Source organism: Salvia hispanica, chromosome 5 (genome assembly GCF_029641045.1).
Source record: "Salvia hispanica isolate PSC_SH4W2 chromosome 5, Shi_PSC_v1, whole genome shotgun sequence".
NCBI classification, from domain to species: domain Eukaryota; kingdom Viridiplantae; phylum Streptophyta; class Magnoliopsida; order Lamiales; family Lamiaceae; genus Salvia; species Salvia hispanica.
In genome coordinates, this window is record NC_142696.1 from 30,856,846 (window position 1) to 30,878,395 (window position 21,550).

At 35.1% G+C, this 21,550-nt stretch overlaps 2 protein-coding genes across 6 annotated transcripts; one reads left to right on the forward strand and one right to left on the reverse strand.

The window, feature by feature from the left end:
* The first annotated feature begins 2,069 nt into the window (after positions 1–2,069).
* Positions 2,070–7,477, forward strand: DFC (DHFS-FPGS homolog C). 5 transcript variants are annotated; one of them, XR_007170865.2, is made up of 18 exons: positions 2,070–2,199; positions 2,709–2,903; positions 2,999–3,204; positions 3,391–3,456; positions 3,637–3,746; positions 4,073–4,133; positions 4,395–4,478; positions 4,699–4,755; positions 4,951–5,011; positions 5,098–5,144; positions 5,267–5,344; positions 5,642–5,800; positions 5,891–6,169; positions 6,255–6,333; positions 6,431–6,583; positions 6,651–6,814; positions 6,933–7,081; positions 7,326–7,477. XR_007170865.2 is itself a non-coding variant. In XM_048087408.2 (17 exons), exons 2-17 carry the CDS (start codon positions 2,723–2,725, stop codon positions 6,990–6,992), a joined length of 1,845 nt encoding a protein of 614 aa, XP_047943365.2. In that variant the 5' UTR covers positions 2,070–2,199; positions 2,709–2,722; the 3' UTR covers positions 6,993–7,244. The 5 variants fall into 5 exon arrangements, 4 of the variants coding, with proteins under 4 accessions (XP_047943365.2, XP_047943367.2, XP_047943366.2 ...); XM_048087408.2 differs by lacking the exon at positions 7,326–7,477 and having other exon boundaries at positions 6,933–7,244; XM_048087410.2 differs by lacking the exon at positions 7,326–7,477 and having other exon boundaries at positions 4,398–4,478; positions 6,933–7,244.
* Positions 7,478–15,043: 7,566 nt separating this feature from the next.
* Positions 15,044–17,028, reverse strand: LOC125191152 (glucan endo-1,3-beta-glucosidase 8-like). The gene is made up of 3 exons (XM_048088637.2): positions 16,636–17,028; positions 16,073–16,555; positions 15,044–15,772 (listed from the first exon to the last, which is right to left on the reverse strand). The coding sequence occupies exons 1-3, from the start codon at positions 16,947–16,949 to the stop codon at positions 15,121–15,123; spliced, it is 1,449 nt and encodes a 482-aa protein (XP_047944594.2). The 5' UTR covers positions 16,950–17,028; the 3' UTR covers positions 15,044–15,120.
* Positions 17,029–21,550: the final 4,522 nt, after the last annotated feature.

A 21,550-nucleotide genomic window follows, 5' to 3' on the forward strand; every position in this document is an offset into this window, starting at 1 on the left:
TGTGCAATTTCAGATGTTATGGATCAGCCATGGTCTTGATTAATTAGTATTTTGATTAAACGAAAACAGAAGTTTAGTTCTCACCCGATTTGAAGAAAAGTTAATCAAATTCAATTTATATGTAGTGTAACAATAAAATACCAATTCAAACGACGGAAGTTATTTTCTTTAATTAGAGAGAACGAACTTGTTTTGCATTCTCTGTTTCTGTGAAGTATGGGAATTGGAATATAATTATCAACACATATAAATATAATTAATTAAACTAAAGTAATTAGCACGAGTTTGATACTATTCGAGATTCCTAACAGTCGTATGCTGACGGTTTGTTGGATAATTTAGGGTTAGGTAAATTAGGATACTCTTAATTAAATGCAATTAATTGGTCTGACTCATAGTACTTAATTTCTTCTCATCATGTTAATAGGCCTATTTAAATTGCAAACTAATTGAGCTTAATTTTTATTTGGTTATAAAAATCAAAGTGAACCATTACACAAAGCAGCGTTGATTAGTGTACAAATCAGAATGAATCAGTGTACACATGAATTTGATATCAGTAAATAGGAGTGCACTATTGTCGATAAGTGAAATCGTGTCAAAATCAAAACAAATCTCAGCCCTTGAATCCTTAGATTGGATGGTTGTGATAATAATATCCGAGCTACATTATTACACTAAAAGCGTTACATTATTAGCCGAGCTATATTATTAGAATACATAATCTACATTATTAGACTAAAACGCGTTACTACATTATTAGCCGAGCTACATTATTAGACTACACTATCTACATTATTAGATGACACGATGCATTAATCTAACGGTTATATACATTACAAGATCTAATGACTGTGATTTGCTTTGATTTTTGACATTATTTCAGTTATGAATAACACTCACCTCAGTACATATATGGATCGTTATACACATTAACGCTTACAAATCAGCATGAATCAATTTACAAATTAGCGTGGAATAATGCATTGATTCTAGCTAAAATGCAAAAGTGAATCTTAGCTATTTGCAAGATTTTGAATTTGTGTAGCCCAGATTTTAAACGCTGTTACGTTGATATTAGGGTGTAGATTGAGGGTAATAGAGGTGTCCACGATTCCGGAATCGGAGGTTATGGTTCGGAACTGCCGGTTCTGGTTTGGAAATTGCTGAACTGGAACTGAACCGCGAGGGTGTTTTGCAGTTTTGGTTCCGGTTTCGGTTTCAAACCGGCGGTTACGATTTCGGTTTTATCCGTTGGTTCAATAAGCCTTGGGCATGTCTAACGACCCTACATCCCTGTATACTTACTTTGTCTCATTAAAAAGAGTGAACTACAAAAATAGTCTCTGGATTATGTGTTTATCTCGCCAATGAACCCTGGACTTTAAAAATATCCCCAAACAACCTTGGACTAAGCGTTTATCTCGAAAATGGTTCTTTTTCACTGTTTCGTGATGAAAATACCCTTTTGGGTGGTTTTGGAGGGTTTGGGCAATTTGGTCTTTTTACATTTTAAATCTGATATTATTTCGGTGATGTACTAAATCAAATATTATTTCAAAATTATCATTCTTCTTCCCTTTTTCCATCCTTCACTTTGTTTCTTTATTTCAATATTAGATTTAATTTTATAAAATTAAATTTTAAATTTTGATTTTTAAATATCAATAAATTTTTTTAATTATTAAAATTACTATTAAATAACAAATTAATAGTTTTAATCAATATTTGATTGTGTCTAATATTTAATCAATGAGGTACGACAGACGCCTTGGTTTTAATCAATATTTAATAGTTTTAATCATAAATAGATCATATAACACGAAATAATAAGAGGTCTCATTAACTCATTTCACTATCATATAATTTAAAACTAATTATATAAAATAAAACTCATATTCCATTGACTTTCTATCATCCATTTTTCTTAACATTTCTAAAAAAATATATGTTATAAAAAATGAGACCTCTATTCGCGGACGATTGGAGAGAGTAGCAAGTCAATGGATTGAAGAAAATTGTAAATCAAGTCAAAAAAGGAAAACGGGTTAAAAAGTGAAGAAGAGGGTGCGCATAAGTCATAACCCTATAACGAAGGGTAGAACCGTCATGTTTCGATAATGCGGCGCCAACTATAAAATTCGCCGACGACAGATAATCTCTCTCTCTCATGAATCCGTGTAACAATGCCAACCCCAAGTAAGTTTTACTGTATAGCTATACCATATCTAACTAACTATCTTCATTTCTGTAACTTGCCTTTTTTACTTGCTAGTATCGATTTATCTCAGTTTTTACACTGCTTTTTCAGCTTTCAAGTAAGATGAATTTGATTTTCAGATGTTATTTTCGAATAGAGCTTTGAATCTGGCAAACTTATGTTGAATTAGATAGCTGAATGCTACTGCCTTGTGTTGAATTTGAAGTAGCACTTACACTGTCATTTATTGGATGCAATCGCAATCTTCCTGGCTTTATTTCAATGACATTTAATTAGAATCACCGATAGTTTTATTGATTTATTTGTTTCAAATGATTAAGAGAATTGTTTTCTTAGTAATCTGAGTTATAGGTGAAAATTGTCATTTTCTTCAACTCATAATATCACTATCGTTATTGTTTGAATTTGAATGATGCTGCTTTCGAATGATTCATTGACAAGTCCTTTTTTTTCTCATTAAATTCGAATTAATGCTTCTTCATCTTAGGATTTGGTTGATCTATGCTCAACTATAAGAATACTTTTCTGAGGCCGGGGTTGATTGACAATTCAAGCTTCCGTAAAAAAGAGCTCATCGTTCCCTCTAGACTGGCATGGGCAACTTCGTGCTTCCCTGCTTGCCTGGCTGTGGTTGATATAGTAGGAAGCAAAAAGTTCCATTCTCAACAAATAAGTCTCAAGGGTATACTTATGTGCTTACTTGCTCTAAACTGTTGTGCATAGAATTAGATATCTTGTTCATACTTTGCTGAGGACTTTAGTATTCCAACATTCCAGGTTTTGGAGTGAGGGAGGTCTCATCACTGGCTCAGGAACAGATGGAGACGAACACGGTCGTAGTAGAAAATGCAGACCACTTACATCCTACATATGAAACAACTATGGAGGCTCTTTCCTCTCTCATTACTACCAAACGACGAGGGGATGTGCAAACAATCAGTAATAAGTATAGCAAATTAGAGAGGATGGAAATGTATGTTAAGGTAACACTTTTAACAGGAAATTATAATTTTGTTTATTTTTTCAAATTTGGTTATTGTAATAATGTGAAACTTACAAAAGCATCTTTTGGTGGATTGATTTGTATGATAGCCTTATGCATGATGATTATTGTTGATTTTAGAAGTTGCCAAAACTAAAGTTACAATATGCTCTTTTTTTTCCTGCAGATTTTGGGTTTGGAAGAACCTATAGGCCGACTTAAAATCATCCATGTTGCTGGGACTAAAGGGAAGGTACTAATGTAGTAATATGATAATTTTATTTTCATTATACATGTAAGTTGTTTCTGTGTTATGACTTATGAGCAAAAGAAATATATATTTGAATAAATAATGAACTCGGTTTTGAGTTTTTTTTTTTGCAAGTTTCTCATCCTCTTGTCTCTTTTGTTTCTACTCGCCTTTCATACTCAGGGTTCGACATGTTCATTTTGTGAGGCAATTCTAAGAGAGAGTGGATTCAGAACTGGATTGTTTACCTCACCACACTTAATTGATGTGAGAGAAAGATTTCGTCTGGATGGGTTAGCATTTTTTAATGCTTATACATAATTTATATTTTCCTTTTTTAAGTAAAGGTTGTTTTAGAACATGCCAGCAATTTTGGTAAAAAAGTTTAGAACATGCCAGCAACTTGGGTAAAAAAGTTTAGAACATGCCAGCAACTTGGGTAAAAAAGGAGGGCAGGGGTGGGGATACAGAGAAAGGGTTTCAAATTCTCCATAAGCCCTTCAACTCTTTTGACATTGGAATTGAAATGATGGATGATATGTCATATTTCTTGTAATAGCTGGATCTAGAAATCACTACTACTTTTTTGTAAACTCATTCTCTACTCTCTGGCTCATAGGCAGGATATATCTGAAGAAAAGTTTCTCCACTACTTTTGGGAATGCTGGAACCAACTGAAGGTATTCTTTCTCGAATTCATTGATTTTGATCTCTTTGCTAGAGCTCCCTAGCTGTATATTCTGAAAAGATGCAGATTCATGTGTTGTCATGATTGTCTAATTCTCCCCTGCCAAGCCACTGTCGTTCAGCAGGGAGCTATAGACTTCACCTTATAGGTGTTAGGGTGGATATAGAATTCATTGATTTTTATCTTTTTGTTTGTTGGCATATATAAATTTCAAATTTTGGACTGACCAGATGATGGAAATTTTTGTAAACAGCAGAATATCACAGATGACTTGCCTATGCCTCCACTTTTCCAGTTTCTTACTGTATTGGCCTTCAAAATTTTTGCTTGTGAAAAGGTACCAAATCAGTATCCAATTTACACTTTCTTCTCCCTCCCTCTCTCCTTTGTGAACATGCTCAAAGATGAGACACACACACACACACACACACACACACGGCTACTCTATAGCTATAGTTTTAAAACTGAAGATTTTTATAGTATTCAATGTATTCGAGCATATATATACGTACTTTTTATCTTTAAATTAATTATTAAATATGTGCATGTTCTTGTAGGTAGATGTTGCTATCATTGAAGTTGGCCTTGGGGGTACCAGGGACTCAACAAATGTGGTAATTGTTCTATTTTAATTGGTTTTTATACTGTAATAGTCAATGTGGTCATTGCTCTATTTTAAATGGTTTTTATACTGTCATAGTCAACCTTGTAAAACTTAACTGTACACTCTTGTGTATATATATATAGTAAATTAGTTTTGTGTTTAGTTACTTTGTTTAGTTGATATCCTTTGGTAATAAATTTTGCAGATCAAGAATCCTGTTGTCTGTGGTGTAAGTCCACTGGGCATGGATCATATGGAAACGCTCGGTTCGGCCTTATACATTTCATGTTCATTGTCCATCTGTTTGTTCACACATAGCTATCAACTTATGTGTGTTAACAATGACTTGCAGGAGATACGCTGGAGCAAATTGCTTCTCACAAAGCTGGAATCTTAAAGGTACAAATTCTTCCATTCTGAAAACCAAATGATTGAGGTTTCTACTTTGTGAGAGATTATCTAAGTACTTCCAATTTTCAAGTTTTTTCTGAAACGGGTTGATGGATTCTCTGCTCCTTAAGCCTCACGTGCCTGCATTCACGGTAGCACAACCATCTGAAGCAATGGGTGTTCTTCAACAAAAGGCGAGGGATTTGATGGTATTTTAAACCTTTTCTCAATCTTGATTTATATGTTTATGGTATTCCCTAATCTTTTTATATGACATGTCATGTATTTCTTGCTATAATTCCCTTGAGATTTATTTCCTTTTCCACTGTGCCAGTTGTAGCAAATAGATAATGATGCATATCTGTAAAATTTCTTCTTGGGAAAAATCACACGAGCAATTTTCCAGCACTTAGCTTTGTGCATTTGTGCTTAAATATTTTAATCCATCACTTCAGGAAATGTATTGTATGAACAGATCTTTTCTAAGGCTATCTGGCTTGCTACAGGTCCCATTGGAAGTCGTTGCTCCTCTTGATCGTAGTAATTTAAAAGGGACAGAACTAAGCTTGTCTGGCGATCACCAATTCACGAATGCTGGTCTTGCCAGTGCACTTTGCAAAAGCTGGCTCCAGAGTACAGGGAATTGGGAGAAAATACTCCAGCATGTCAGTGATAATCTATCACAGTTCAATTAGGACTAATTATCTTTGCAGACCCATTTGATTAAACTAGTTACAATTTTTTACCTTGATCAGCCTGGCGAGGAAGACAACATACCCGATGCATTTCTTAGGGGTCTTCAAACAGCGCGTCTCTCTGGAAGGGCTGAGATTGTTCGTGACTCTGCAGTATCATCTTGTGCAACGGCTAGCGAGGCTGAAAATACTTCAGGGGATCTCGTTTTTTACTTGGACGGTGCTCACAGTCCCGAAAGCATAGAGGCTTGTGCTAGGTGGTTTTCAAGTGCTGTCAAAGAGAAAACATCGAAAGAAGTTTGGGGCAATGGTAATGTTAATGGAAAAACATCCAAAAAGGTCAGATTTTCTGGCTCTGTTCATGAGGATCTTCCCCTTCTATTAATATCATGGAGTTTCTCATTTGCAGTATTTCGAATTGCAGATTCTTCTGTTCAACTGTATGGATGTCAGAGATCCCCAAAGCCTTCTCCCAATACTTGTTGATACCTGTGCATCGTCGGGTACAATCTGATCTTCCATTTGATCAGTATATCTATGTGACTATATGTATGTATATATGAACCTTTTGAAATAAGAGTAACCATGACTTGTATTCAGGCACACATTTTGCGAAAGCCATTTTCGTTCCTGGCATCTCGTCTTACACGAAGGTGACTTCTGCCTCCTCCGTTCCTTCAGGGCTACCTCCCAAGGATTTATCTTGGCAGTTCAACCTTCAAAGAGTTTGGGAAAACATCATTCATGGAAAAGGTAATTATCATCTCTACTTTCTGAATTATTGGACTTTTCATTAAATTCTGTTCCTTCCCCTAAGCAGATGCTGTTAACAAGAATCTTGAGGCGAGAATCCCAGATAGTGTTCCACCTCGCAGGTTCCTTGACAATGATGCAGCCGGTTGCAGCGCAGTGGTCTCTTCCCTGCCAATGACAATCAATTGGCTAAGGGACTGCGTGAAGAAAAACCCGTCACTCAGAATTCAGGTAATCATTCTTAGACAGAACTGAAAAATAAAACTACAGCATGAACCACTGTGCTGCAATAGTTGGTTTTTTGCTTAGTTGCTTTGACTGCTTCTTTTTAATTATGGGAAATTATCAGGTTCTTGTCACGGGGTCGTTGCACCTGGTTGGGGATGTGTTGAAGCTACTTCGGAGATGATTTAGGAAGAAACTCTTGAGCTAAATTAAGAGTCGTGTGACACTCTTCTACTCCAACCCCGGTACCACACATGCGAAGCTTGTATTCAGGTACATGAGATGTGATATGATCTTCAACAAGTTCGTTAGATCTTAAAATTATGGGTAATTTTTTACACGACATATTTTGTTTCTTCATTTATGTGATGATCTTTATTCTTATAACAAGTGTCTTGTTATACAATCTGCATTAAATTGGTTCTTAGTACTTAAATTTGAAGTTTCCATTTTATTTCTATAAATAATTTTTTTTTAAAAATTTACATTAGTTATGATGTCATTCTACTCATTGCAGTGTGATGAAATAACAGCCGAGACATGCAAAACTTCTCTGCTATGTGTAATGAATGTATATCAGTTCCAAAACAATGCCCCCAATAGTGAAAGCAAAAACAGAGAGAACAGAATTAGAGCTTATATGGTATCCTTTGGCGTTGGGGTTGCTTATTTGTTGTGTTGCTTACACTACTTAATAATTTTCTTGCTCACCATGGACCACTTCTATGGGTAACAATTAACATGCACTCGGGCGTAGACGGATTCTCGACTGTGATTAGGGATGTCAATCTAGCCCGGAACCCACGGGTCGACCCGAATTACCCGATAAAATCATAGGGTTAGGGCCGAAAAATCGCAATCCATATTCAGAAGCGGGCTACACGGGCTAACCCGTTCGGGTCGGTGGGTTATGATGGCTGGTCCGGGTGGGTTGCGGGTTAGCCCACGGGTTGAGCATTTAATATAAAAATATAATTATTGGATTATATACTTATATGAAGTATATTTGGTAATATCAATATTAAATACAACATTGATATGAAGAAAATATGGTAATTAAGTCTTCTCTCTCAAATTGAAAGTTAGGGTTATATGAAATGCATGTTTCCTAGTTAATTGTAGTCAAATTCATTTGTGCTATTAATTAAACGATATGTTTATCTATTTTGTTTCAATTTTTAATTGCTATTATTTTCTTTCTCTTAATCACCTTGATAATAATTTACTGTTTGCGACAATCTGCTTCTTAATAATTTAGAATATTGGATTAGATAGAAAGTAACATATAAGATTACTGTTGACCCGAATAGCCCGTGGGTTAGCTCGAAACTCGAAGATTTAGGGCTAGGGCTGAAAATTTAACTCGAAAAATTCATAGCCCGAATAACATGCACCCAATAGCCCGACAACCCGAGTGGATTGGCCTGAACCTGAGCGGGGTCTGGGGTGGAGCGGGGTCTCCTTGCTGCTCGACACATATGAGAGTATGCCTTTGAAGAATTGCTCCGCGGTGGAGGTATTACCACGGGCGTAGCCATCGGTGGGCCAACCAACTTGGCTGACGATTACTTTGATGAAGGCCTAAACAAAGGCATCATACATGAACTCGAAGATGTTCGTGTAGATGACTGATGACTTGGGTTGGCTTCTGTGCGAAGGCGAAGAGCGGGTCCATCTTGAATTTCTCCAAGTCCAATGAAAGGATCATGTCCACCACGAATGGGGCGTTGTTATGCTCGAGGAAGCGAAGTGTCTCCACCATCTCCAGCATCTAAAGGCTTGGTGATGTTTAGCTTCAACTCGCTGTTTATTCAACTCTCTTTCAATCCATTCATAAATGGATAGCACCCAACGCAGGTTAGCTTTGGAGGATAGCTCCTCCATTTTGCAACACTAAATCCAAAACTTGTGATGGTATCAATCTCTCACCACTCTCTCTTCCCCAATTAAATTATCTACACCTGTCTTTGTCATCAAAATTATTACTATCTCCGTCTTTCGAAAATAGAAACATTGGAAACGACATGTGTTTGTACAATTGGTGAAATAAGAGGGAAGAAACAAAAAATGAGAAAATGTAGTAAAAGTAGTGATAGTGGATCATAGGGTCAACGTCCTTAAATAGAAAATTCAAAAAGTTTCTATTTTTAAGGAATGGTCCAAAATGGAAATAGTTTATTTTTTTAAGGGATGAAGGTAGTATCAAATGTTGGAAAGATAACTTGAGGTGTCCCAAATTTGTTGGGAAGAGAAAGTGTAGAGTCTCAATCTATTAGAAAGGGGATAGTATAGTTCCAATATTATAGTTCCTAGGTATATTTATATCTAGAGTCCTATAAATACCTATGTATTATGTATCAACAATAACAATTCAAATCAATCATAATGTAGTATTTAAGAGTTCTTTAGTTTTATTTTCCGCATTTACGGGCCTTATTTGTAACCAAGTTTCTTTTCCCATGACGAGAGTAGACAATAAATTAGTAGGTAGTGATATTGTGATAGGGTTGTGATCAATTGCGAACTACTTCCTCTGTTCACGAATAGGAATTCCATTTTCTCATTTTTGTCCGTCAACGAATAGCAGTCCCGGTTCATTATTTCTATAAATGGTAAAAGGTCTACATTCCACCAAATCATTCCACTCACATATCATTTAAAAGTAATATATGCAGAAAGAAACGAGACTCTATTTGCGGAACGAGAGAGTAATTAGCAATCTCAAACTAAGACTTATTCTTAGCCATTAGAATTGGACATCTAGTGCTTGAAATAATGCCAAGTAGATTATATTTTAAATTTTAAAAATTATTGAATAAAATTAAAGGGTATTAATATTAATTCTTATATATGTTAATTAAAACTAACCACTTTCTCTCTCTTAAAATTATTTTAACACTTTAAATTTACATACTCTCTCGTTTTAAATTATTTTTTCATAAAAATATCAATGAAGGTAATTTAATAAGGATTCTAACGAGATCTTAATTGCATATGATCGGATTATGAAATTTTATAGTAATTTTTATTTCAATTTTCGTGTATATTAATAAGCATATTTGATAAGGCTCGTTTCATGCATGTGTTCTGTGATAAAATTACACCCAATTCTGTAATCTGAAATGCAAATGTGAGTCAGGTGTGTGTGAAATCCGCCATATTTAGAGAATGAATGGATCAATTGGGCGGATGGACGAATCAAGAGGTATGAAGTCAAAACTACAATGCTAAGTTGATCAAGTCAGAATCAAATGGAGCCAGCAGGAGTTCCCCACATAGAACATGGAGCTAAAGACCCCCCTATAGCCAAGGGCAGGAAGGACATTTTTGAGAGGACGGTACCATAGGGATCAGAGCCCTACGCCTCTCTATAAATAGGAAGCCAAGCGCGAGTAGGGTGGACAAACGCACGCATACAGAAACACATTTAGGAATTCAGCTCTCTTCTAGGGCTGAAATGGCAGCTCATTTTTACTTCATGTTCCTGATTTCCGTCACACACACACTTGGGTTCTAGTTTAGTTTTGGTTGGGTAGTATTTTATCAAATTTGAAGTTGCATAACACCGTTCCAAGAAGGAGCGAAGATACAATCTATCTGTTTCGTTTTTTTGTTGCTACAATTTGCTTTTTGGTTACTTGTTGCTTGTCGATTTGGTTTATTTTGGAAGCTTTTGAAGTTACGAATTCAACTTTACTTGGCGTGTTTAGTTTCTTATGCATGATCTCTTTTATTTACTTGTGCTTCTGATTTCCGAGTATATTGTGGTTAAGTAGGTTCGTTATAGAAGATTTGTTGAATTTGAGTAGCTGTCTACGATTTCCTATTTGATTGCTGAGGATTTCTGAATGGAAAGTGTTAGGATGTTTAGATCTGGTCGTTTGTAATATGGTAGAGTAGATTTGAGCAGGTTTATGTTGATTGAATGATTCAACTTCGAAAGTTGTAGATCTAGTAGTCGATTTGTGATTTCTACATGATTATGACTTAGTTACTTGTTTACGTAAATTCCGTTGATTCTTTTGCGTAGATTTGAAATTTTAAGTTTATTATGTTAAGTTTGCTTGGTCACTAGTAGTTCGGAAGTGTTCGAGATCTTATTTATACTCAGTTTCCTTTTGATTCTACGAGGAAGATGAAGTTGTTAGAAAAGGTGTACTTTACCGTACGTTTTGCAGCTGACACTAGTTCACTTTTACTTTGTTTGACCATTTCCGGAAATTTTTAGTATGAGTTGATCAATTAGAGTTTGGTTTCATTTTAGCGAACGGATCATTTTAGTTAGTTTAGTCTCCTAGTCCATTTAATTGAGTAGTTTAACTTAACCCACCCTGAGAAGCGTGGCAGCAGTCATTCCCACTTTGTCCTCAACAAATGTAGAACATATCATCTTTGTGGAATCGATCTTTACTTCCCTTTCCCTTTACTAATTAATTATATTGTGGGTTAAGGTTTTGAAAGCCCTGAGTTCCTCCATTTGCGCACACAACTACGGGAGATAAATTAGACAACAAACAACAAACCTAGAGCTTTCAGTATTTTATATCAATAAATGCATCAAAAAGTTTCAATACAATGCATGTACAATATCAATAAAATTGTGTTGAAGTTTTCGTGTACGTATCTCGAAACATCTATATCATTGTGTTGATATTTTTAAAACACCATGTTATTAGAAAAACCACAAAAATTATCATATTACTCCCTTCGTCCCACTTTAGGAGTCTCGTTTTACCATTTTTGAATGTCCCACTTTAGGAGTCCCGATTGAAATATTTCATAAATGGTAATATGTCCCACATTCCACTAACCTTTTTCCACTAACCTTTTTCCACTCACATTTTATTATAAAACTAATATATAAAAGTAGGATCCACATTCCACTATTTTTTTTCACCAAATTTTCCTTTACATTTCTTAAAACCCGTGTTGAACTCAAATGGAACTCCTAAAGTGGGACAGTTGGAGTATAACAGATTGACGATTTTATCTTTTATTGACATTTTATCTTCTAATTATTCAAATATATGGGTTTTAATCTCATCTACTAATTATTGACGATTTTACCCTCTTATTTACATTTTATCTACTAAACCCATAATTTATCTTTTTCAATATTTTATATTGAAAATCAGTTTATAAATATGTATTAGTTTAAATTAAATTACATGTTAATCATTCCATAACAATTTAAAAAAAATATTAAAAGTTTAAATTAAATAAAAAAAAACTTTAAAAAAGTACTCCCTTCGTCGCTAATAATTTGTCACCTTTAGACCAGGCACGGGTTTTAATAAATATTATATCCCCCCATCCCAAGTTAATTGATTCATATTCCTTTTTTGTTTGTCCCAAGATAGTTGAATCATTTCTTTTATTGGTAAAAACTTTATTCCCTCTCTTACTTTACTCTCTCTTCATTTCTATTACTTTCCTCTCTCCACTATAACCTTTATTAAATCAATTTCTTAAATCTCGTGCCCAAGAGAAATGCCTCAACTACCTTGAGACGGAGGGAGTAGAAAGTGAGTTGAAAAGGTTAGAGGAATGCGGTCTTACTTTTATATACTCATTTGTTTTAGAATAAAATGTGAGTGTAAATGAATTAGTGGAATGTGGGTCTACTACCAAAGATAGTAAAAGTGGAAGGTAACAAATTTTTGGGGACAAAAAAAAATTACATAAGCGATAATTTTTCAGGGACGAAAAAAATTGCATAAGTGCTAGGCTGATATTTTACGATTCTATTAAAGTACCCCCCGTCCCATAATATGAAAAAATAATCAGTGATTCATCCATACCAAAGTGGCAAAATGAGGTAGTGTGACTAACTAACGAATCTTTGACAAATAGAAATATAAAGGGGTCCACCTCCACTAGACATGCACACTTGTAAAGTTATTTTTAGAAGATATTCATAGACTATTTTAACTAAAAACTAGTACTTAATCTTTAAATATGGAAAATCAATATTTTTTTTTACCTCTTATTACTATATACATACTTTTAAATAAAAATTTCATTTCACTATTAAGCTACTGACTACATGTATAATCAAGAAGATGGAAAAATGAAATTATTGTCATGCTTTCATTTGTGCTCAATTTTCAATTATATATGTACTTATCCCCATAAATTTTATAAATAATAGTATATCAAATTATTTTATTATACGATTTTTTGTGTAGAGTTTTCAATTATATATATAATTATCGCCATAAAATTTTAAACAATACTAACAAAGTGTATGGTTAAAATTTTCATTGCGGCAAAACAAAGATGAGTATTATTATTATTATTATTTTAAGGCCATCTCCAACTATTTACGCCAAACTCAAACCCGTTTTTGAGTATACGTCACACCAAAAAGTAGTTTTACTCCAACCATTTACACCATCATTAAGTTTACACCATTTTTGAGTATTTATCTAACAAAATTTTGGAGTAAACACCATATTTGGTGTTATTCCATTGAAAACTCCAATAATGGGTTTGAGTTTGGTGTACAGTTGGAGAAATTATCTACACCAAAAATGAGTTTTGGTGTACGATTGGAGATGGTCTAAGTATGCAATATATAGTATACAGCAGGGGACTAACATTTTAATGCTATAATATTTTTTTTCTTATGTACTTATGCATATCAATTTATATATAATTGAAAAATCGTACAAAAATAAAAAGTGTAGCGCCATTATATTAGTGTACTAATGCATGTAAACTATTATATAAACTTAACTTAATATGAAAATAAGCATTATATTATGCCTAGTATGGACATATATTATATATAAGAGGCAAAAAATATAGTGGTAATATCTATTTAATGATCATGCAATTTCCATAAAATTAGTTTAATGAATATCTCCTAAAAATAACTGCATTAAATTTCATGTCTAGTTGGATGTGATTCTCTATTTGTCAAATATTTATTGGTTGGACACACCACATATTAATCCACTTTGGTATAGATGGATCATTAAATATTTTCTCAACATAATACACGCTTCCTTTTTTAGTTTGTTCCACAAAAGATGTCACATTTCTATTTTTGGAAAAAGTTTTTTCTTACATGAATATAAAAATCATATTTTTTCTCTCCATTTAACACACAAAACAAACCTTCTAAAATTCTGTATCATTTCACACATATGACATCTTTTATGGAAGAAAGAATAGTTATTATAAAAGTTATTTACAAGACAACTAATAGTATTAAACAAGATATGTAAAATATTGAAAGTGATAAAGAAATAGTACAAGAAACGGCAAGTAAATCTAAATTCCTTAGAGCATTACTGCGTCACCATGTTTACAGTATTGCTCAAGGTGTGTGAGCAGTCACCAACAAGTGTTACTCCATCGGTCTCAATATGTTGAGTTGTATTTTTACCTTTTCGACTTTCTTATTATCGTTGACTCATTTCATTTTATACTAAAAAAAAACACATTTAATCTTTTTTATTTTACTCTCTTTTCAATTGACATTTATTTTATTATCTCTAGTATTTTATTCTCTTTTTTATTTATCGAATACTCTCTCCGTCCCAAGATAAGTGACCTACTTCTTTTGGGCACCGAATTTAAGGAATGGTATTTAAATAAGTTAAAGTGGAGAGAGTAAAGTATGAGAGAGGGAAAAGTAGAGGAGAGAAGAGAGAATAAAGTAGGTGGAGAATAAAGTAAAAGAGATGACTTTTTGCTAAAAATGGAAATAGGTCACTTATAGTGGGACACCCCAAAAAGGAATACAAGTCACTTATCTTGGGACTGTACTATTCTTTCTCATACTCCCTCCGTTCCGGATTAGGAATCACTTATTGTTATGACTCGGATTTTAAGAAAGAATTGCAGTGTGTAATAAATGAAGTGAGATGGTAGAAGGTGGGTCCCTTTTGACTTTTTGGATTTAAAAGATGTTTATTGGTTTATTTTAATGTAGATAATAGCATTTTGATGTAATTTTGATGAATAATGGGATAAAATTATATGATCAAATATGAAAAATTCTAAATGTGACTCTTAAACTAGGATGACTTTTATGACAAAAAGTGACTCTTAATCTGGGACGGAGGGAGAGGGAGTAATACTTTATTTTCACTCCACCCAACTAACCAAACACTCTTTTCTGAATCTTGAAATGAAGCGAACTTAACTACGTACCGTGCGAAGAAGGGAGTAATATTTGATTTCTGTTTAATAAATTTTGGTTGCGGCCTCAGTATGTTTACAAAATAAAAGATGAAACATTATAATGTAATAAAAAAGTTTATATAGAGTTAAAATGAGTGATTTAGTTATACAAGATTGTCCTACATAGATAAATAAAAAAAGAGGAAAATTGAAAAGCAGAAGAAGGCCGTGGAAGGGCGGAAGGCGCGTCCAGAGTTTTTGGGCATAAAGTTGACTTGTTGGCCTTTGACAACCTCGACGGGGAAGACGCAGGCGTCTGTTGAGGGATCGTTGACAACGACGTGGCCCAAGCCCTCGAAATCACACGACTTCTCATCCTGGAATTGGAACTGGAAATACATGTTGAAGGCATAGGTAATGTTCTGTTCGAAGGTGAGGGAGCTGCACGAGGCCCCGGGGTAGGTGCTGGTGCAATCGCTGCCGATGCACGCCCGCTCGAGCTGGGCCCTGACCTTGCCTATGTCACGACGCTCCCCATTGAAGGCACACCACCGGTTGGGCATGTGCATAATGCCCCGGACGGTGGTGGGGTACATGTCCCGACCCTGCCCGGAGAGATCGATCTTATACTTGGGCTGCCCATTGGAGCGGTAGATGCCCCAGTGCCGCGCGAACGGGTAGGATAACAACATTTTGTGCTCGTCGGTGAGACTGTGCACATTAACGTTGATTGGGTGGCCGGGGCGCTTTGGAGTGCCCTTGTCGCTACTCACCCAAGGCAGGAGGTGCTTGTAAAAGTACTCTGCGGTGGAGAAGTTGGCTCCAGTGTACCTGTTGGCAATTGAAACTAAATATATTAATATATATAGTGGAGCACTAGCATGTATCCTTAGTTAGAGTCACAACATACATCCAATCTTGTGTTGCCACGTGGCACGTAACATGCAACATTATAAACACAAATGTGCAATATACATTTATGTAATCTGCAGATTGCATTTTAGTTATAGGCAGATTGCATTTGATATTGTTGAGTTTTGCATTATAAACATAAATTGTCTCCAAAAATGCAAAATAAACTATATATAAGGTCTCTCCTTCTATCAACAATTGGTTTTAGGAAGGCATTACCCGTCGGTGGGCCACCCTAGCATGCTGTAGTCTACACGGATGTCGGAGAAGTTGAGCTTTTCAAGGGCCCACACGTAGGAGTCGTATTGCCACTCCACGATGTTGGTGTAGACAGCGCCGTTGGTGTCCTTGATGACTTGGGTGGAAGCGTTGCCCGGGAAGGCGAAGCTGGGGTCGAAGTTATTCAAAGCGGCGTTGATGATTGGGATGCTCTCGACTTGAAATGGAGCATTGTTTTCCCTGAGGAATTGCAGATGTTGGATCATGTGTGGCTTAATGATGTCGTAGAAGTCGCTTTCAGATGGCTTTGTGACGTTGGAGACCAATTCCATATCAATGTGCGGGAAGTTCACCTTGATGTGGCCGAACCCACGCTCATTCAGAACGTCTTGCAGCAGACGTTGTGACTCCAATGCCTTGATCAATGGCCCCAAACCGCCCTTCATCCCATTCAAAAACACATACCCGAAAAGAAAGATGGACCTGCATCAACATCAACATCAACACCAACACCAACATCATCATTAAATTTATTTATAGCTGCCTAATACCAACCAACCTACTTTATGTTGCAACGATTGAAATAGAATTCCTTTGCCTTGATCCACGCCGTTGCCGATTCCCTACTTTTTATTGCTGAAGGATTGTTTATGGTTATGGTCAAATTAATGCCACTTCCTTCGAATGCAGCCACAATATCTGTTTGAGCGGAATATAATCTTGCTCGTCCAATTCCATTTTGCAACAACAAATCCACAACTTGTGATGGGACCAATCTTTGGGCACTCTCCCTTCCCCAATTGATGCCTATCGATGCTTCTGCCCCACACAAGAACATCACCATCACCATCACCATCACCAATGCAATCTTCATCATCTTGTTGTTGGCCCCAATCAAGCACCTGGATTTCTTTCTTGTTGGGATGGGAATTGGACGAACATGTTAGGCTTGATTGCGTTTCCCCACTCTAAATTCTAGGGAATGCAATCTCAACTATTAAATATTCTAAAATTCATCTAACTCATTGTGCACCCTTATTGTGCGGTGCACAGATACCACTATGATAGGAACTAAATCAAGAAATAGTACGATAATAAATGACAATCACAACAATACACATTCATCTATCATTATTTGTGCTCCAAAAAAATCTTTGTTATTATTATGTTACTAGCTACTACACCACGTCCCCAAAAATTTATCACATTTAATTTTCTGCACTCATTTTAAAAAAATAATAATGAATAGTTAAAATGGAAAGGGAGGGTAAAGCAAGAGAGTAGATAAGGTACATAAGAGTCTTCTCTATATTATTTCTCTCTTACTTTACACTCTCTCCACTTTAACTATTTATTATCATTTTTCCAAAACGAGTGTAGAAAATGAAATGTGACAAATTTTCAAGGTCGGAGAGATTATTTATTATTATCACTATAATAATTCAGGTCAAAGTTATTTTAACCTATTCAAATCTGACCCAAATCCATTCCATGATGCAAATTCATGACCCAAGACATAGTCTCTCTATGGAGGACCGATCATAATTTTCATTTCCTCTTTTGTGTTAATATGACTTCAAAAATAATGAGACTATACTTTCATTTCTCCCTATGCTTTAAGTAAAAAACTCTAGGTAGAAAATTCAATGAACTTACAATTTTAGCGCTTCTCATATATTAGTCACCGCTATTCAAGATGTCAGGATTATTAGACTTGTTTGCTTTTTATACATTTAAATGTTTGAGAAACATCTTATAAATGTATAAGTAAACACAATGCGATAATATTACTCCTTGTCTTGGGTAAAAGTTACACATTTAAATGTTTGAGAAACATCTTAGAAATGTATAAGTAAACACAATGCGATAATATTACTCCTTCTCGTCTTGGGTAAAAGTGGACTGTAGAGTTCATTGTAATTAAGCAATTCTAACCGTGCAACAAGCTCGAAACATGTTTTTTAATAATAAATTCTTTTGTTGTGTGTACAAGACGTCGATCAATCAAAAAGGTCATGGCCAAAAGAAAGAAAAAAAAAGGTGATGGAATAATGTTCGAATTTTAAATTTGTGTTTGTAATGTCTCAAATTTCGGGGAATATGATTTTGGTTGTAAAGATTAAAGATGTGATACTGTTGTTGGTGATGTTATAGGAAAAAAGAATTTGTACTCGAACTTGGTAGCTTCTAGCTTATTGTCCAAATCTATTCTACCTTGTATTTAGCAACATTACAACCCAGAATTTAATTTCTTGTTATGTGATAAATTGCAGTTGATGTTAGTAGAGAAATATCATTTGAAATCCATGAGCTCACTAGATTGCTGTTACTTTGGTTTGATGCAATGGGAGTTGACGTGATAAGTTGAGTCATGTGGAAGTCTTGATTTTTGCATGAATTCTGTGTGAATCGAATATGTTATCATTTCCCCTTGAATTCATACAATTTAGAGTGTATTTCTGGTGCATAGGTCAAGAGTTAAAGATGAAAACGGAGTTCGGAGAGTCGGAAGAGAAGAATAAGTACGCAACGAGAAGTTTGTTCCGAGAGTGTTAAGAGGCTAGCTAGTAGCCTATGCGCCAAAGTGGCACCCAGTCTAGTGAGATTTTTAAGGGGAGAATGTTCACATCCACTTAGTACTTCATTTGATAATTAATTCCCATTACATCTTGTAAACATCTATACCGCCGTATGATTAATTGCTAACTTTTTTAAGTTACTAACTCTGCTAACTCATCTGCATTAAAAATGTCAACACATAATTTTGTTGACATTTCAATATATTTTGTTGATATTATGGGTTGATATTTTAATGTCATCATGTTTACATTTTAAATACACTGCATTGATGAGTTAACAACTTAAAAAGTTAGCAATATAACGCACCTCCATCTATACAATATATAAAATTGAAGTTTTGGTAAAATTAATATTATAAATATTTTAATAAAGTTTGTAATGAAAAATGTTTATTTTTATTTTTATAATAAATGAGAGAAATGGAAGTGAAAAGGTTTAAATTGAATATCCACTTCACATATTTATTGAGGGAATTGAAAAGATTTCGAAAGAGGAGAAGTAAATGATAACTTCATATTTTAATGATCGAGGGAATTGCAATTTATTTTTCAATGGTAATGCGGGTTGCCGGGTACGTGTACTATTCGAAAACGTAGATTATGTAAAGTGAAAATTGCTCTTCTGATATTTATTAAGTATTATAAAATTATTTGTTAGACAAGTAAATATTGAATTACAAGATATATAAGATATTGAAAGTGGTAAAGAAATACACGAGACAAGAGGTGAATCTCAATACCCTAAAATGCAACTTAGAAATTACTAATAAGATATATGGTGTTGCAACATGTAAAAGCAACATGGTACCACTAACCCTAACCATCTACCTACAGCAGAAAAGCTGAAAAATAACAAGGACTAAATGCATAAAGTATATTTATGGTCGCAGGTTAAATTTGGACATTTTCTTCTTTACCAAGCTAAACTTAGTAAGATCGAACAACTTCCATGGCTTAATCTCAAAGCTCAAAAACATAAAAATACAGGATCTAAATCGGAAATACAACGGAACCAGATTCACCTAGATTTAAACAAACTGACCAACATGAAAGGGTTTACTAAACAGAACTGCTAGGAATCATGCAACTACACCGAGGAAAACATGTTGACATGTAAGAAAATAGTATATCTACTTGGATACAAACAGGGGCGGACGCAGAAATAAATAACGATAAGGGCTATGATTACTAAATTTTGAGTGTTTTAAATTATTTATAAGAGCTTTTACACAATAATTTGCCTTAAACTTGGATAAATTATAAGAATTTATGAAAGAAAAAAACTCAAAATACAATTTTATTAAGGGCTTTAGCCCTACCCATTTTATACATGGGTCCGCCCCTGAATACAAACCAAACCAAACAACTAAATAACTAGAATTAGATCTACTTGAATACAAACCAAACCAAACAACTAAATAAGTAGAATTAGAAAAAGATTGTAAAGCTAGGCGTAAGCGAAACAAACAACTAGATCTAAGCTAAGATTAACGCAATATAAACCCAACAAAGCTTCATAACTCAAATCGAACAAGATTCACGATTGCAAAGACAAGAAAACACGGAATAAGATCAACTTCAAGTCTTAGCTACGAGAACTGGAAAGCTAAACTAAAACGAGAAAATTAAACTAGAAATGGAAAACAAAAACTAATAAACGAAGGAGTTCTTCTTCTAAGCAATGGAACTGATGTTTGGCTGGCTATGTTGGTTGGAATGGAAATGGCATGGCTGGATTTTTCCTTCGGTTGGTCACTGAAGGTTGTGAACTGGAGTGAAGATAGTAAAATGGTGGGGTGCCAGCTCTCTTTTCTTCATGATGATTCTTCTATTTGTAGGGCGGTATGACACAATTGTTTGTTTCTGGATTACAAGAGATAAAAGTCGGGCGTAATACAACCCAAAAGAAGGAATACAAATGGAAAACTGAAACGAAATTACAACTTGAAAAATCGAAACAAATAAACCGTGAAATGTTAGCCAAGTCGAGGAGTCCTCTTTCCACAAGACGAGATACGCCCCTGTAGTGCTCTTCGGTTTGGCGTTTCGTCCCCTAAGATAAAACGACTACGTCTCTGATGAAGACGCACCTCTATCAACAGAGCTCCGGCGAACTGGATGGAGGAGATGGCAGAGTAAGCGAGACGTGTTTGAAATTAAATCTCCCGATCCAGAGAATCTACTAGACACCGGGTCTAGGAACTCAAAGAATCCTTGGGTAGCTTGTCGTTGGGCACACAATCACTTCCTTCGCCCTTCAAAACCCTCAACCCGCTATAGCTAAAAAGATTATTACAGGGAAGCAGGGATCGAATCCACAGAGACGGATGTGTAAGAAAACATGTTCAAAGACCTGGAAGCTATTTTTGGCTGCTGCCACGCAATTTTTGGGGTTGAGCTTTAATTCCTAGACTGGGTAAATGAAATATTCTACTCTAACAGCTAGATCTAGGCAGGGACATGCATAATGACTAAAAGTATTCTGCAAAACTCACAGTTTCTAGGGTAAATTCCGGTTAGGGTTTGAAGAAATTTGGGGAAAAATTTTGAGAGAGAGAATTGTGAAAGAAGAGAGTGAAAAGATCGATTAGTTTCTGATTTGAAAAGAAGACCCTTGGCTTTTCACAGTGGCAGGGGAACGGTTGCGTGATGATGTAAGCAACCGTACGTCCCCTCGAAAAGCGGAATTTGAAATTCTAAAAGCAATCGTCTTCCCTCCAAATTACGAAGACTCTTCCTCCCCCTAGCAACTCACAATTCCTAAAACAAATGAAATGAAACACCAAATTCTCGGGTCGGAGATCATGAGTGACGAAACAATTTCCCCAGAGAGTTTGGTGCTTCGAAAAATATTTTTGGAAGATTAATTTTTTTTTTAATTTGTTTGGATTTTCTTATA

Coding starts and splice junctions, on each gene's coding strand:
- LOC125191152 (XM_048088637.2), bottom strand. CDS start 16,949: ATGATGAAGATTGCATTGGTGATGGTGATGGTGATGGTGATGTTCTTG. Junction 16,556..16,635: donor TTCAATCGTTGCAACATAAA/GTAGGTTGGTTG, acceptor ATGTTGATGCAG/GTCCATCTTTCTTTTCGGGT. Junction 15,773..16,072: donor CTAGGGTGGCCCACCGACGG/GTAATGCCTTCC, acceptor AATTGCCAACAG/GTACACTGGAGCCAACTTCT.
- DFC (XM_048087408.2), top strand. CDS start 2,723: ATGCTCAACTATAAGAATACTTTTCTGAGGCCGGGGTTGATTGACAAT. Junction 3,747..4,072: donor GAAAGATTTCGTCTGGATGG/GTTAGCATTTTT, acceptor TCTGGCTCATAG/GCAGGATATATCTGAAGAAA. Junction 6,815..6,932: donor ACCCGTCACTCAGAATTCAG/GTAATCATTCTT, acceptor GGAAATTATCAG/GTTCTTGTCACGGGGTCGTT.